We start from the raw sequence: 14,564 nt of genomic DNA, 5'->3' as shown, positions 1-14,564 counted from the left end.
GTAATTTTGTTACATAAAAAAAATAATATTTCTCTAAAAATATTGAAGTAAAATTAAACTATGTTATATTTAGTTTAAGAATTATTAGCTCACATGAATTTATTTTTATTCTAATAGATTTAATTGTGATCTAGTTGATTATGAAAATGCAAGTTATTTATCTAACCCATGCGAGCTAGATCTTACACAAGTTACTTAATACATATAGCAATTTTTTATATTATGGCAGCTTATGAAGCAAATCAAACTAATTACTTTAAATCATGTTACGATATTGATGATGTACAAAACTAGCCAATAGTGTTCTTATATGGAGTCAAAGCACTAAATGATGACACCAATATTCAACAAAATGCTTCAAAATATAACTTGGCAGACTTATTTACAAAGGTTTTACCAACACTAACATTTGAAAAGCTTAAGCACAACATTGAAATGTGACAACTCGAAAAATTCAAGTGATGTACTCACGAGGGAGAGTAAAAATATTGCATGTTTTTTTCCCTTGAGTATAGTTTTTCCCATTAAGTATTTCTAGCAATGTTTTTAGTGAGACAATTATTAAAGTGTATAAAATGATGTACTTTTTTTCTTCACTAGAATTTTTTTTCCAATCGATTTTTTTTTAATAATATTTTTATAGAATATGAACATATAAAGGAGGAGTATTATGAATATTATAAATTAACGTTAAATATTATTAGATGTCTATAAATTTCTTAGGTTACAAATTCATCTACTAATCTCTCAATTAATTTTCATAGGTTTCTTATTCCCTATTTGGTTTTGTAACTACTATACCCTATAAATAGAAGTTATAGAGATCATTTAACTAAGTTTAATTGTATTATTATTATTATTTTTTTTTTTTTTTTGTCTTTTCTCATTTGTTGTTTTTGGTTGTTTGATTGTTATTTATTTTTATAACATAATTCTATTTATTATTATTACGAAACAAAGGCGGTGGGCTTTCGTGGGGTTCCCAGCTATGGTGTCGGCTTCCCTTTTCTGACAATTTCCCTCTACGTAAACCCTAGAAAATCCCTTTTGCTTCCCCTTCAGTTCTCCCAAACGCCCAAACCCCTCCATTCTTCTCACTCTCACCCTCGTCAACCATTCACCAGTCCATCGGCCCGCTATTCTCCGGCGATTCACCACTCAACCCCGCAGATCTTCTCTCCTCCTCCTAAATCTATCCATTTCATCTTCTTCATTCTTGGTTCGAGAGCTTGTTTGATTTCGTAGTTTCTTCTCTCTTATATTCCCTTTTAAAGTTTATTCTATGGGATCCTCCGTCATAGCCGTCGAGCGCATTCTTTCCTATAAATTTAAGAACAAGAAGCTCTTAGAAGAAGCCCTCACTCACTGCTCTTACCCTGACTCTGCCTCCTATGAGCGTCTTGAGTTCATAGGCGATTCAGCTATTGGCCTTGCTCTTACTAATTACTTTTTTCTCGCTTATCCCAACCTCCATCAAGGCCAACTCTCTTTACTTAGAGCTGCTAACGTTAGCACTGAGAAGCTTGCTCGTGTTGCAGTCACCCATGGATTGTATAACTATGTTAGGCGCAATGCCGCTACTATGGATGCTAAGGTTTTCAAATTAACCTTACCTTTTCGTATGTTCTTAAAAATCTTTGAGTTTTGTTTGCCCTGTTTTAACTTCATGTCTGTATTTTTTGATTGTTCAGGTTAAAGAGTTTGTTGATTCTGTTGCCTTGGAAGGTAGCTCAGTTCCTTATGGTGGGTTGATGAAGGCTCCTAAAGTTCTTGCTGACATTGTGGAATCAGTGGCTGGTGCTGTCTATGTAGATGTTAATTTTGATCTTCAAAAATTATGGGTGGTGAGTTCTTAGTTACATTTGAAGTATGATTATTATTACTTTATTAGCTGGGCACCCATTAGTTTTCTTTTCGTCTTGAATCTTTTGTAGATTATTAGGGGTTTGCTAGAGCCTATCTATACTCTTGAAGAGTTACAAGTAGAGCCCCAACCTGTAACTGTACTCTTTGACGTTTGCCAAAGAAATGGGAAGCAGGTTGATATTAAGAATTGGAAAAACGGATCCAAGAACATCGCGAGTGTCTATGTTGATGGTACTTTTGTTGCTTCCGGCTCTTCAATGCAAAAAGAAATCGCAAGGCTTAATGCTGCTAGAGAAGCTCTCATCAAATTGTCTGGTTCTATGGATACCAAAATTAAAACAGTTGTAACTATTAATGGTATCGATGAATCGTTTGAGATTGAAGGGGCAAAGCAGAAGCTACATGATTTTTGTTGCAGGAAAAAGTGGCAGAAACCAAAGTACAGGTATATATTATTATTGTATGATATTTGAGATGTTGCATACTTGCATTGTTTGGACTCTGAATTAGGAGGTAGTTTATATGTTGTAGTTGTCATTTTTCATTTAAAAGCATGCACCCTAACTTATATATTTGCTTTCTAACCAAGTAGGCTGCTGAATTCTTCAGTAATTTTTAATGAAATGCACTTTTTTCTGATGCCTGCCTGCTTCAATTGTAATCTTATATCTTCATCCAACTATTTTCATTCTTTCTGTTCATTGTAAACGTTGCAGCATTTTTTTCTCAAATTTTAAGATTCATTTCACTGATCAATGCTCACATGTTTTAGAGAAACTATGATGGAATCCAATTCCAACATAGGTAGGTGATAGTATGAACGATGAAGTTTATTACTTCTCAAAAGAATTCGTTACAATATAGGAACTGAATTGAAGAATATCTTCAATTCGTAAAACTCTCCCTCTCAAATCTGTAACCTATCTCTCAAGGTTGAACAGAATGATTCACTCAAATTCTACCTGCTAACTTCCTCTTGTAATGCCCTATTTATAACTTCCTATTCTACCCAGTGGTCCACACTTCTATTAGTTACCCTTCAACCGGCTTCCCTAACTAACTTTGTAACTACTTACTCAACTAATTGCTCTTCCTTCTTCTCCTATACTGATGGATTACCGGTGGTCTATCAAATTAGTTTCAGTAATGACAGTGACCTTATCAATTAATTTTAATGTTATTATATCTGAACACTTATTTATTTAAAACTTATTTTCTTCTGAATCTCCACCCTCTCTGCATGTCTTGTCAACTAAAGGCCTGTTTCCTTTCCTTTTCCATCTTACACATTGATTTTTAATGTGAATGAAACTCTTGGATACCTGTGCAGATTATCTCTAGTCGTGTTGTGTGGGTCACAAACAAAAGATAAAACTCAGAGAGATCATTTACATACCATAATAGTTATTTAACTATCTTTTTCCCTTCTTCTTGTCCTCCTTTTTCGAACGTGTTCTAGTGCTAAATACCTTATGAATTTCTTACATGCAGTATCGAGAAAAAACTAGGACCTTCACATGGAAGGAGATTTGTTTGCTCTGTTAAAATTCCCACTTGTTATGGTACGTTCTATATTGTGGGAGATGAGAAGTCAAGAGTAAAGGATGCAGAGAACTCTGCAGCCTCATTGATGATTCGTGCTTTACAGGAAAGAAAGCATCTCTAATGCATATATATTACTCAATTTGAGTTCAATCTTAACATACTTGTATAGTGAGTTTTTGCTTCCTGATGCCCTCATTGTCCTTAGATCATGATTCTACTTACCTTTCCTAGTCAAGTTATTGTATCTAAATGATCATTTATTGCTATGTACAGTTCAAGCCAACCGGTTTAGGCTGTCAAGATCTGTAAATCTGATCCATCTGGTTTTATATTTAGTGCATGCTTGTTGGGAACATTTTTAGAATTTAGGGATATTGTGGATGGTTGTAATTTTACTCTCAAATTGAAAAGTTGTACTTAGTTTTATATCTTATATGCATTGGCCTTCCATTGTGTATCCTTGCTTTAGTGTTAACAGTTTGGAACTTTTAAATATTTGAAACCAATCATATATGTAAAATGGTGAACTTGTACTTTGTCTTTGAACACAATCATAGAAACAAGTATATTTCAATTACTTTTCAGACTTGGTCATTCTTGAGCATACAATTGTTTCCCTTGCAAACTAGGGGACGTATTATTGAATTTACACAGCTGTTTCATGATAGACTTTTTATTTAACCAGTTCCAAGAACAAAATGGTTCATGCTCACATTTTATCTTAACAAGTCTAAGAAAAAAATGGTTCATGCACTAAAAATAACTCTACTCATTAACTCTACCCCTTTGTTTTTTCTTCAATTGATTTCTTTACTTGAATCATAGTACTACCAAACCTAGTCAAATTTATCTTCAAATTGTCCATCTATACAAATAGTTCACTAGCAAAGTAACCATAGGTGAACATGGACTCAGGATCTAATGACTGTATGATCTTTTCCATGTTTTTCCCACAAAGAACTTTCCTTTGCCTCAGTCTTGCACTCCTATTATTCAAATCTCAGCTGCTGGCTTCCCAAAGAAAAAGGTAGAAGGCCAATCAAGCTCGTACGCACCTCTTATACTATTGCGTCATTTGCCACCAACACCTTGTTCAGTACCTATCTCATATACCCCAACAATCACACACATTACGCAAGTTAAAAACCGACAAAAACTTGTACAAATTTGACATTCTTTGTGGTGTTGTAATCCCTTCGAATCCAATTTCATCATCTCAACCGTTTTCTCTTTGTTCGTAAACTTCTTTATTTCTGACAAAATACCAACATTATCATTGTTTTTTCCCACTTACTTCGCTTACATTTTTCGTTTTCAAATTTAGGTTTGTCTTAGGAAATTCTGAAAATCCGACATCAAATAAGCTTTGGGAATACCATTGTTGTTTAACGATAAAATGTTTTAGAATTTAAGTCCTATAACACCTCCATTGAAGCAATGAACAACTCTATCTTCAATTAGATTTATGGCACTATAATAAGATAAGTCGGAGTTGTATTTTCAGACCCACTAAATTTTGTGGCCGGTAATGAAAAACTAAACCCAAGTTCGAAAAGGGTAAGAAGTGATGAACTAAGGGATGATGGTCTGGTCGAACACGTGGAATAGGATGCAGGTGAAGCCATAGGTGGAGAAAATTAGCACAGGAACATTATGGATGAATTGACAAAGGGGTAAAAGAGGTTTGTTTGGTTGGAAAATTAATTAGAGTGGAGTGCTATCTCTCAAGCTAATTTTGTTCTCTTCTCTTGCAAATGGATGAATTAATATTGGCGAAAATTTAGTTTGCTGAGAATCATTGGTTGGTTGAGATGTAAAATTTAAGGTTGGTGTTGTAAAATGGTAGATGCTTTTCTTTGTTTTTTTAGTACAATAATGGTTATGAAGAGTGAAACCTCTAACTTCATAAAAACGATTACATGTCAATTATCGTTGAGCTATGTTTTGATTTTGAAAATAGACTTAATCGTTCTGGTACATTCGGACGAATGTATCATTGAATTTACACAACTGTTTTGTAGTGATTGTTTTATGTAACAAGTTAGGATTCGTGAAAAAAGTAACTTTGCTTATTCCATATGAATTTTGTACTTCAATTTACTGTCTTCCTCTTTTCTTCAAACAATTTTTTTTTTACTTGAATCACAGTATCTTGAAACTTAGTCAAATTTATTTTCAAATTCTGTCCATCTATATAAATAGCTCTACTAGCAAAGTAACCTTGAACACATTTGGACTTAGTGTCTCTAATAACCGTATGGTTTTTCCCATATTTTTTTTTCATAAAAATCTCTTCTTTACCTCAATCTTACACTCAAATTATTCAAGCTCCATCTCAGCTCCTGCTTTCTCAGAGAAAAATGTAGAAGGCCAATCAAGCTCGAAAGACACCACTTGCACATACATCGCGCTGTTCGCCAAAAACACCTTGTTCGTTAGCCCGGTCTCATGCGCCGCGCCCCAATGATTACACTGCACAAGTTAACAACTGACGAAATCTTGTCCAAATTTAACATCCCTTGAGGCATTGTTGTCATCACTTCGAACTCAATTTCCTCAATCATTTCTCCTTCATCCATAGATCTTCTCGATGTTTGACAAGATATCGACATTATCGTTGGTTTTTTCCCACTCATTTCACTTGCATTCTTCACTTTTAAATTATAGGTTTGTCTTAGGAAACTCCAACATCGAATATCCTCCTAGAATATCAGTGTTGTTCAACCACAAAATATTGTGGAATTTAAGTCTTATGATAGTTCCATTGAAGCAATGAACTGCTCCATCTTTGGTTGAATTTATGATGATGTAACGAGATAAACTGGAGAGAATTCAATTGTATTTCAATCCAACCAAAGTTATTCCATTAAAGTGGTTGGGACTATTCCATTTCTTAAAAAGTAAGCTAAAATTTAAGGTGAAATATGCAATGTAAACCGCAACTTTTTCTCTAACCTTTTTAGATCCCTTTCTTAAGAAGTAAGCTAAAATTTAAGGAGAAATATATGTATAGTATGTTACCACCCATACTATACATATATACATATATAAATATATACATACAAAAACTAAATAAAATATAATAAAAACTTAACCTCTCATAGCCAAACCTTAATGATAACAACAAATATATCAAGTTTTACCATTATTGTTATGGTTATCTTTACCTCTCATGCCCAAACCGTAACGGTGACGGTAAATATGTCAAAATTCATAATTTTTTTCTTACCATTATTGATGTTTGACAAGAAATCAACATTACCATTTTTTTGGTTATTTGGTGGGACCTTTTTCATAAAAGATGTTTTTTTTTGTTCATAATATATTATTTTGTCAAATTAAGAAAGTTTTCTTTATAAAAATTCTCTTATAAAAAGATTATTTTATTTGACAAAAATAATCTTGTTAAGGAAAGATTTCATTTGATAAAGATTTTGTTCATCTGAACATTGTGTGACATAACCTAAATATACACAACCAGATTGAAGCAAGATTGTACAACACTCAAGTATCTCAAGATTAATAGTTTATGGCAAACCTTTGAACAAAGCGAAGATCTGAGTAAGTTTGCTTAGTAAATAGTTTGAGTGTTTCGTGAATCTCGACTGAAGAAATAGTTGTGTGTGATGTTCGCAACGTGTTCATGAATCTTTAAGAAATGTTTAATTGTGGGGGAGGGGGGACTTCATCTAGTTTTCTCAATTACAAAACTAGAAGAATTACTCCAAAAAGGAGGATTATATCTTATTTGATTGATTCTAAGTGATCTAGGTTAATGTATCACTTACAATATAGAGTATTCAATTGACTATGTAAACTCTGTACTAGAGATCATATGATTGTTGTTATGATCTAAATCAAATTAATAAAAGCACTAGCTTTGGGTCAAGGACCCCCCACACTAGCTTGGGGTCAAGAAACACCCCCAAACATAGATGCAGAAGTCATTGAACTGGGTTAACAATCTTACGTGTTTATCTGATCCAGTAGATGTATCATCTATTGGTTAACCGAATTTTCATTAAGTTTACTGTTGTTAGACGTTTTCCTTGTTTTATCACCATCGGTTTTTTCCCACTCATTTCACTCACATTTTTCGCTTTTAAATTGTAGGTTTGTCTTAAGAAACTCAAAAAAATCCAACATCGAACATCCTCCCAAAATATCGGTGTTGTTCAATGATAGACTATTGTGGAATTTAATTAAGTCCTATGATAGTTCCATTGAAGCAATGAACTACTCCATCTTCCGTTGGATTTATATCGTTGTAACGAGATAAATTGGAGAAAATTTAGTTGTATTTCAATCGAACCCAAGTTATTCCATTAAAGTTGTTAAGATTATTCCATTTCGTAAGAAGTAAGCTAAAGTTGATAGGGAAATATGCAATGTAAATCGTAGTTTTTTCTCTCTAACTTTTTAGATCCCTTTCCTCTATGAAAAGACAGATCTTTACTTAGTAACAAATATGTTACCACCCACACTATACATTTACACACATACATATATGAATACACACATACAGAAAATAAATAAAAAACAATAAAAAAACTTGACCTCTCATGGCCAAAGCATAAAAGGTAACAACAAATGTGTCAATTATTGTTATGGTTATCTTTGTCACTCATGCTCAAACTCGACAGTAAATATGGCAAAATTCATAACTTTTTTCTAAAAAGAGTAACAATAATAGTAACCATAACAGTGACCGTGATATAAACCTAACTTTTAATAACAATATTAAATATAATCACATAGACTCATTTATTAATTTACTATTCATTCATTTTGATTCAAAAGCGAGCTCAAATATACAAATCAATTCACCCCTTCCCTTCCGCTCACTCAGCTCCCAGCTGGGCCTCCTTCTCCTTTCTTCAAACGGTTCACACTCCAGCGACCGGCCATTCACCAACCACGGCCGCCGGCTTTTAAGGTCTGACCTACGGAATCCTCCATGATACCATTTTTTCTTTTCTTTTCATTTCTTTTCTTTATTTATTTTTTTTGGTTGAGGAACTCCATGACAGCAATTGAGCGCAAACTATCCTATAAGTTTAAGAACAAGAAGCTGTTAGAAGAAGCCCTCACCCACTCCTCCTACCCCAACTCTGCCTCCTATGACCGCCTCGAGTTCATCGGCGATTCTGCTATTGGCCTCGCTATTTCCAATTACTTTTTCTCCCTTTATCCGGACCTTGATCAAGGCCAACTCACTTTACTTAGGGCTGCTAACGTTAGCACCGAGAAGCTTGCTCGTGTTGCAGTCCTCCATGGATTGTATGATTATGTTAGGCGCAGCGCAGCCGATCTCGATGATAACGTTAGAGAGTTTGCCGATGCCGTCGCTCTAGAAGACAACTCAATTCCCTATGGTGGGTTGAAAAAGGCTCCTAAAGTTCTTGCTGACATTGTGGAATCTGTGGCCGGTGCTATCTATGTTGATGTTGAGTTTGATCTTCAAAAACTATGGGCGGTGAGGTCTTAGGTACATTTGAAGAATGATTATTATTAATTTACTAGCTAGACACCAATTAGTTCTCTTTCTTCTTCTTGTTTTTTTTCTTTCAATATTTTGTAGATTATTAAGGATTTGTTAAAGCCTATCTATACTCCTGAAGACTTAGAGGCAGAGCCCCAACCCGTAACTCTGCTCTTTGAAGTTTGCCAAAAAAATGGGAAGCAGGTTGATATTAAGAATCGGGAAAAGGGTTCCAGGAACGTCGCGAGTGTCTATGTTGACGGTACGCCTGTTGCTTCTGGCTCTTCGAAGCAAAAACCAATCGCAAGACTTAATGCTGCCAGACAAGCTCTTATCATATTGTCTGATTCTATGGATACCAAAATTAAAACGGTTGTAACTATTGATGGTATTGATGGTTCGGGTGAAATTGAAGGGGCAATGCAGAAGCTACATGATTTTTGTTCCAGGAAAAAGTGGCAGAATCCAAGTTACAGGTATATATTACATGATATTTGAGGTGTTGCATACTTGCATTATTTGGACTCTGAATTAGGAGGTAGTTTAGATGTTGTAGTTGTGGATTTTTCATTTACAAGTATGCACTCTAACTTATATATTTGCTTTCTAACCAAGTGGTAAATGACTTCTTCAATAATTATGATGAAATGCACTTTTTTAGGCTGTCTGCTTCAATTGTAGTCTTGTAATTTTATATCTTCATCAAACTACTTTCATTCTTTCTGTTCATGGACATGTTATTTTTTCCCTCAAATTTTAAGATTCATTTTAGTTATCAGTACTCACCTGTTCTCTTTTCTGTTTTTTTTATAAGGCATGATGTTAGTTTCAGCAATGACATTGAACTATTCAGCTAAATTTGATGTTAATATATTTGTTAAACAGTAAAAACAGAACACTACGTTTAAGTGGAAAACCTTAAAACAGAAAGAAAGAACAACGATAGAGAGTTACTTTTTATTATTTTCACACACATTGAAAGTTACAAGAGAAGACAACTTTATAAGTTTTAGCAAGCCTTAATATAGAAAAGGAAATAAACTTAGGGTAAAGTACAATACTAAAATACCCTCTAACACAATAAACTATCAACAAAGCCTCTTGTTTTCAACAATATCTATACACTGATTTGTTAAAACTTGTGTTCTTTTGAATCTCCACCCTCTCTGCAATATACTTTTACCTTGTATGAGTAAAACTAAAAAACTTGTTTTGCTTCCTTTTCCTTTTCCTTCTTAGATGTTGATTTTTTTATGTGAATGGAACTCTTGGATACCTGTTTGCATTATATTGAGTAGTGTTTTAAAATGTCTTCCTGGACACGCACCTAGGCCCAAGGATCAGGTCTGGCACATTTCTTTTTAAAGGTGACGCTCACAGAATAAGACGTACACCTTTCGTGAAGCCTCAAGGCTCCTTGGAAAGTAGTAATAATTAGAGTGTTTTCTTCTTTATTACCTAAAAAAAATATATTTAGCAAGCCTAAATGCATATTTTCCTTTGTTTGAAAGGTTTTTTTCTTTCATATTTTTACTTCAACTACACTTTCTCTCCTGAACGTATTACTTTTATGTATATATAGTATGCTTAAAAAAATGCTCTAGAAGAATGTTGCGCTTTTATTGCATCTTGAGCTTTAAAAAAACATTGATTGCAAGTCATTTTTTGGGTCAGAAACAAAAGTTCAACGCAGATCATTTAGTTACCATGTAAGTTATTTGTCTGTCTTTTTCCCTTCTCCGTATCCTCCTTTTTCCAAAGTGTTCAACCACTAAACACCTCATGGATTTCTTACTTGCAGTATTGAGGAAGTTCTTGGACGCCCACATGAAAAAAGATTTGTTTGCTCTGTTAAAATTTCCACTTATAATGGTACGCACTCTATTATCGGAGATGAGAAGTCAAGAGTAAAAGAGGCAAAGAACTCTGCAGCCTCTTTGATGATTCGTAATTTACAGGAAAGGAAGTATCTCTAATTTATATATTATTCAATAGGGCAGAATCTAGCATAACTGTATAGTAAGTTTATGCTTTCTAATGCCCTCGTTTTCCACGGATATCTTGGAGGTGGGTATGTTGTAAACCATTGTTCTACTTGCCTTTCTGAGTACAAGTTACTGTATCAAAATGTCTATATGGTTTGAAAATAGAAAAATTTGAGATGCACTATCGAATTTGTACAATTGTTACATAGTAGACTGTTTTATTTAACAAGTCGGAAGAAAAAAATTGTTCATGTACAAAAAAGTGACTTTACTTATTCTACACGAGTTTTGTGTTTCAATTCACCAACTTCCTCTTTTTTCTTCAATCAATTTCTTGACTTGAATCATAGTATCCCGAAACCTAGTCAAATTTATCTTCAAATTCTGTTCATCTATATAAATAGCTCTACTAGCAAAGTAACCTTGGGCAAATATGGACTCGGGGTCTCTAATAACAGGATGATTTTCTCCATATTTATCCCATAAAGAACTCTCCTTTGCCTCAATCTTATACTCTAAATATTGAAGCTCCATCTCAGCTGCTGGCTTCCCAAAGAAATATGTAGAAGGCCAATCAAGCCCGAATGGCACCACTTGCACGACTACCGCGCCGTTTGCCAAAAACACCTCATTCGTTAGCCCAGCCCCATGTGCCCCAACGATCACACTACACAAGTTAACTACCGACGAAAACTTGTCCAAATTCGACATTCTTTGCGGCGTTGTCGTCATCACTTCGAACCCAACTTCCTTCATCATCTCAACCATTTCTCCTTCGTTCATAAACCTCCTTGAGGTTTGACGAGATATCAACATCACCATTGGTTTTTTCCCACTCAATTCACTCACATTATTCACTTTTAAATTATAGGTTTGTCTTAGGAAACTCCGAAAATCTGACATGGAATAACCTCCGGGAATATCAGTGTTGTTCAACGATAAAATGTTGTGGAATTTCAATCCTATGACACCTCCATTGAAACAATGAACAGATCCATCATCAGCTGGATTTATGACATTGTAACGAGATAAACCGGAGAGAATTCGGTTGTATTTTTGAACCCACCAAGTCTTGTGATCGGTAATGAGAAACCGAACCCGAGTTCGAAAGTGGTAAGAAGTGATGAACAAAGGGATGATGGTCTCGTCGAACTCGTGGAATAGATTGCCGGTGAAGCCCCCGGTGGAGAAGATGAGAACAGGAACATTATGGAGGAATTGACAAGGGGGTAAAAGGGTTTTGTTTGGTTGGAATATGATTTGGAGTGGAGTAACATCTCTTAAGGTAATTTTGTCCTCTTGTCTTGCATATGGATGAATTAAGATTGGAGAAAAGTTGGTTTGTTGAGAATCATTGTTGGTAATTGAGATGTAAAATTGAAGGTTGGTGTTGTTGATTCTTGTTGGGTTGTCTGTCAAACATACTTTGGAATGTAAATCTGTATGACAAGCAAATCCTGTTCTCTGTAGTTGGGTATGATCCTCACCTGTATGTAAACCAACAAACAATTATATAACTTCACTACAAGTGTTTCAATTTTCGTGGACGAATAATAATAATGATTTCATTTTCAGTTTTCCGTTTGTGAAAATTATGCTCGTTTTTTTCTTCAGTAAAACGTTAAGACAATGGAACTTTTATAGGTTTTTTAGATCTCTGTCCCAAACTTCCAATAGATATATGCAAGAGAAATGTTGAAAGAAAATGATGAAGAGATTAGGACATGTTTCTGTAAAGAATATGCAAAAAATTTGAAAACTAGAAAGAATTCAGAAATTATATTTTAATTTAAGTAGAGGTTTAAAATGTGTTTGATACTATTGTTCATGAATATAATTTATATTAAAAAAAATGTATAATCACTATTTTTATTTTGTAATATTATACCATCTATACATAATACATATTATATTTTAAAAGAAAATTAAGTTTATAATCTGTCGTATCATTTTGTTTATAGAATAAGCATTGTTTTCTATTGTAGAACTCAAAAACAGTTTTTAGATGAAAAAAATTCAAGTTATCTATCAAATGCATATTTATTGATCTCAACAAATTTGAAACATAAAACAGAATTTGAATTATATATAAAACAAACTTAATGTTTCTATAGAAATTTTTTCTTACTACATGTGATTATTCGAGCTTCAGTTTATTGGTGTAATTTTTAAAATATTAAGTTCTTAAAAGTTACTTTTCTTCTTTTAGTTTTCAAAACTTTATTTGGTTAATTAGACTAGTTTTTTAAAATATCGATAGAGGTTGTGATTAGAGAAATTTAGAGGTGGAATAAGTGTTTATAGATTTAACTTTTTAACAAAAAAAAAAAAAAAAAACAAACAATCGAATAATTATTTAAGTAACCAAATAAACAATTTTGTGAAGAGGATAAACTCGAACATATAATTAACTTCTTGTGATTTAATTCGAAATAATATTTGTGTTCATATTAAATATGTAGGAGTTAGTCTGGGAGGTTGAGATGTAATCACAATGAATACCATAAATATGAAGAGTATAAGAATGAGCGGAAAATCGAGAACAAAATATGAATAAAATTGTGAAGTATAAAAACGGTGGACGTGGAATGAGTTTCGTATTATAGATCGAATCTAAAACACTCAGTCAAAACATGAGTTCGGAATTCGAACGCATTTTATTAGGCAAATAAGAGAACATATACATCACATATCAAATTTTCAATTGCAAAGTGTCAAAACGTGGACAACTTAATCGACAAATGCGAACGTGTTAGAAACCACGAAGTTCGTAATTCGAATTATTCCAGCTCATTTGTACTAAAGAAAAATTCAAAAACAAGTAGTAATTCGTAAAGAAAGAAAACTCATACCTCTCACAAGTCTTCCCATTAGAAGTTGAAGAGGCTCCATCTCTTCTATGCTCTCATCAATAACTCTTGAATTGTTATTGTTGCTCAAACCATCTCTCCAATTTCCCATAGTCTGCCATCTCACTATAATGTACAAACCAAAACATTAAACACAAAACAATCCTAAATCACCGATCACAACCTAAACTAAAAATGTAATTTCTTCCTTCGAAGGCTTGAAAATTTTAACACACGTTAGATGATAGATGATCATTGATGGCAAAAATGACATTAAAGAAATTCAAACATGATAACACACACTCATTCTAACACCGAACTCGATCTCGAATTGAATAATAATTAATATAAATAGATGCAGAAAAAGAGGGGAAAACATAAAGGACGTACATGAGTGAAATGGTAGAAGATCAAAGGGGGCAAAAAGTGCAGAAAAAAGCAAAGCAAAGAGGAGTAAACAACATGAACATGCTGCAATAAGCACCAAGTTTCCTCCTTTTTCTCTCACCATTATTATGATTCTTAGTTAAACAAATATCAAACAATAATTATAATGAAAATTAGACTTAAAATATAGTTCCAAATAATAAAGTTGGTGTATTGTCATACATCTTAATGGAAGACTCTTTCCATTTTGATTGCTTTCTCCATTCAACTACCTTAGCTTGTCCTTTTACATAACCTTAGCAACGGATGCTCAATGGTTGGACATAAATTTTTAAATGCTATCTTATCTACTAATGCCCCGTAGAAAGACTTTCAAGTTTTGTTTGTTACAACATCATCAATGATTAGATATAGTTCAGATGTCAAACTAAACATAGTTCAACAGTAATT

The 14,564-nt window shown here is 33.6% G+C and overlaps 3 protein-coding genes across 4 annotated transcripts; 2 read left to right on the top strand and 1 right to left on the bottom strand.

The window, feature by feature from the left end:
• Window positions 1-935: 935 nt before the first annotated feature.
• LOC103491097 (ribonuclease 3-like protein 2) lies at window positions 936-3,844 on the top strand. The gene is made up of 4 exons (XM_008450924.3): window positions 936-1,594; window positions 1,692-1,844; window positions 1,935-2,311; window positions 3,358-3,844. The coding sequence occupies exons 1-4, from the start codon at window positions 1,283-1,285 to the stop codon at window positions 3,530-3,532; spliced, it is 1,017 nt and encodes a 338-aa protein (XP_008449146.1). The 5' UTR covers window positions 936-1,282; the 3' UTR covers window positions 3,533-3,844.
• A 4,208-nt stretch (window positions 3,845-8,052) lies between these two features.
• Window positions 8,053-11,067, top strand: LOC103491098 (ribonuclease 3-like protein 2). Of its 2 annotated transcripts, XM_017045143.2 has the most exons (4): window positions 8,053-8,887; window positions 8,993-9,369; window positions 10,568-10,602; window positions 10,695-10,809. In XM_017045143.2, the coding sequence occupies exons 1-3, from the start codon at window positions 8,369-8,371 to the stop codon at window positions 10,593-10,595; spliced, it is 924 nt and encodes a 307-aa protein (XP_016900632.2). In that variant the 5' UTR covers window positions 8,053-8,368; the 3' UTR covers window positions 10,596-10,602; window positions 10,695-10,809. The 2 variants fall into 2 exon arrangements, with proteins under 2 accessions (XP_016900632.2, XP_008449147.2); XM_008450925.3 differs by lacking the exon at window positions 10,568-10,602 and having other exon boundaries at window positions 8,098-8,887; window positions 10,695-11,067.
• LOC103491099 (alpha-1,3-arabinosyltransferase XAT2-like) lies at window positions 11,068-14,290 on the bottom strand. Its single transcript, XM_008450929.2, has 3 exons — window positions 14,118-14,290; window positions 13,731-13,853; window positions 11,068-12,365 (listed from the first exon to the last, which is right to left on the bottom strand). The coding sequence occupies exons 1-3, from the start codon at window positions 14,236-14,238 to the stop codon at window positions 11,179-11,181; spliced, it is 1,431 nt and encodes a 476-aa protein (XP_008449151.2). The 5' UTR covers window positions 14,239-14,290; the 3' UTR covers window positions 11,068-11,178.
• Window positions 14,291-14,564: the final 274 nt, after the last annotated feature.

This window comes from Cucumis melo, chromosome 6, assembly GCF_025177605.1.
Source record: "Cucumis melo cultivar AY chromosome 6, USDA_Cmelo_AY_1.0, whole genome shotgun sequence".
NCBI lineage: Eukaryota > Viridiplantae > Streptophyta > Magnoliopsida > Cucurbitales > Cucurbitaceae > Cucumis > Cucumis melo.
This window is presented reverse-complemented; position numbering and strand designations above follow the sequence as displayed.

What these genes read in the sequence shown, in the direction of transcription:
- LOC103491097 (XM_008450924.3), top strand. Translation starts at nt 1,283, where the DNA reads ATGGGATCCTCCGTCATAGCCGTCGAGCGCATTCTTTCCTATAAATTT. An exon ending in ATCTTCAAAAATTATGGGTG is followed by an intron (nt 1,845 to 1,934) that starts GTGAGTTCTTAG and finishes AATCTTTTGTAG; the next exon opens with ATTATTAGGGGTTTGCTAGA. An exon ending in TGGCAGAAACCAAAGTACAG is followed by an intron (nt 2,312 to 3,357) that starts GTATATATTATT and finishes TCTTACATGCAG; the next exon opens with TATCGAGAAAAAACTAGGAC.
- LOC103491098 (XM_008450925.3), top strand. Translation starts at nt 8,369, where the DNA reads ATGATACCATTTTTTCTTTTCTTTTCATTTCTTTTCTTTATTTATTTT. An exon ending in ATCTTCAAAAACTATGGGCG is followed by an intron (nt 8,888 to 8,992) that starts GTGAGGTCTTAG and finishes AATATTTTGTAG; the next exon opens with ATTATTAAGGATTTGTTAAA. An exon ending in TGGCAGAATCCAAGTTACAG is followed by an intron (nt 9,370 to 10,694) that starts GTATATATTACA and finishes TCTTACTTGCAG; the next exon opens with TATTGAGGAAGTTCTTGGAC.
- LOC103491099 (XM_008450929.2), bottom strand. Translation starts at nt 14,238, where the DNA reads ATGGTGAGAGAAAAAGGAGGAAACTTGGTGCTTATTGCAGCATGTTCA. An exon ending in TCTTCTACCATTTCACTCAT is followed by an intron (nt 13,854 to 14,117) that starts GTACGTCCTTTA and finishes TGTACATTATAG; the next exon opens with TGAGATGGCAGACTATGGGA. An exon ending in AATGGGAAGACTTGTGAGAG is followed by an intron (nt 12,366 to 13,730) that starts GTATGAGTTTTC and finishes GTTTACATACAG; the next exon opens with GTGAGGATCATACCCAACTA.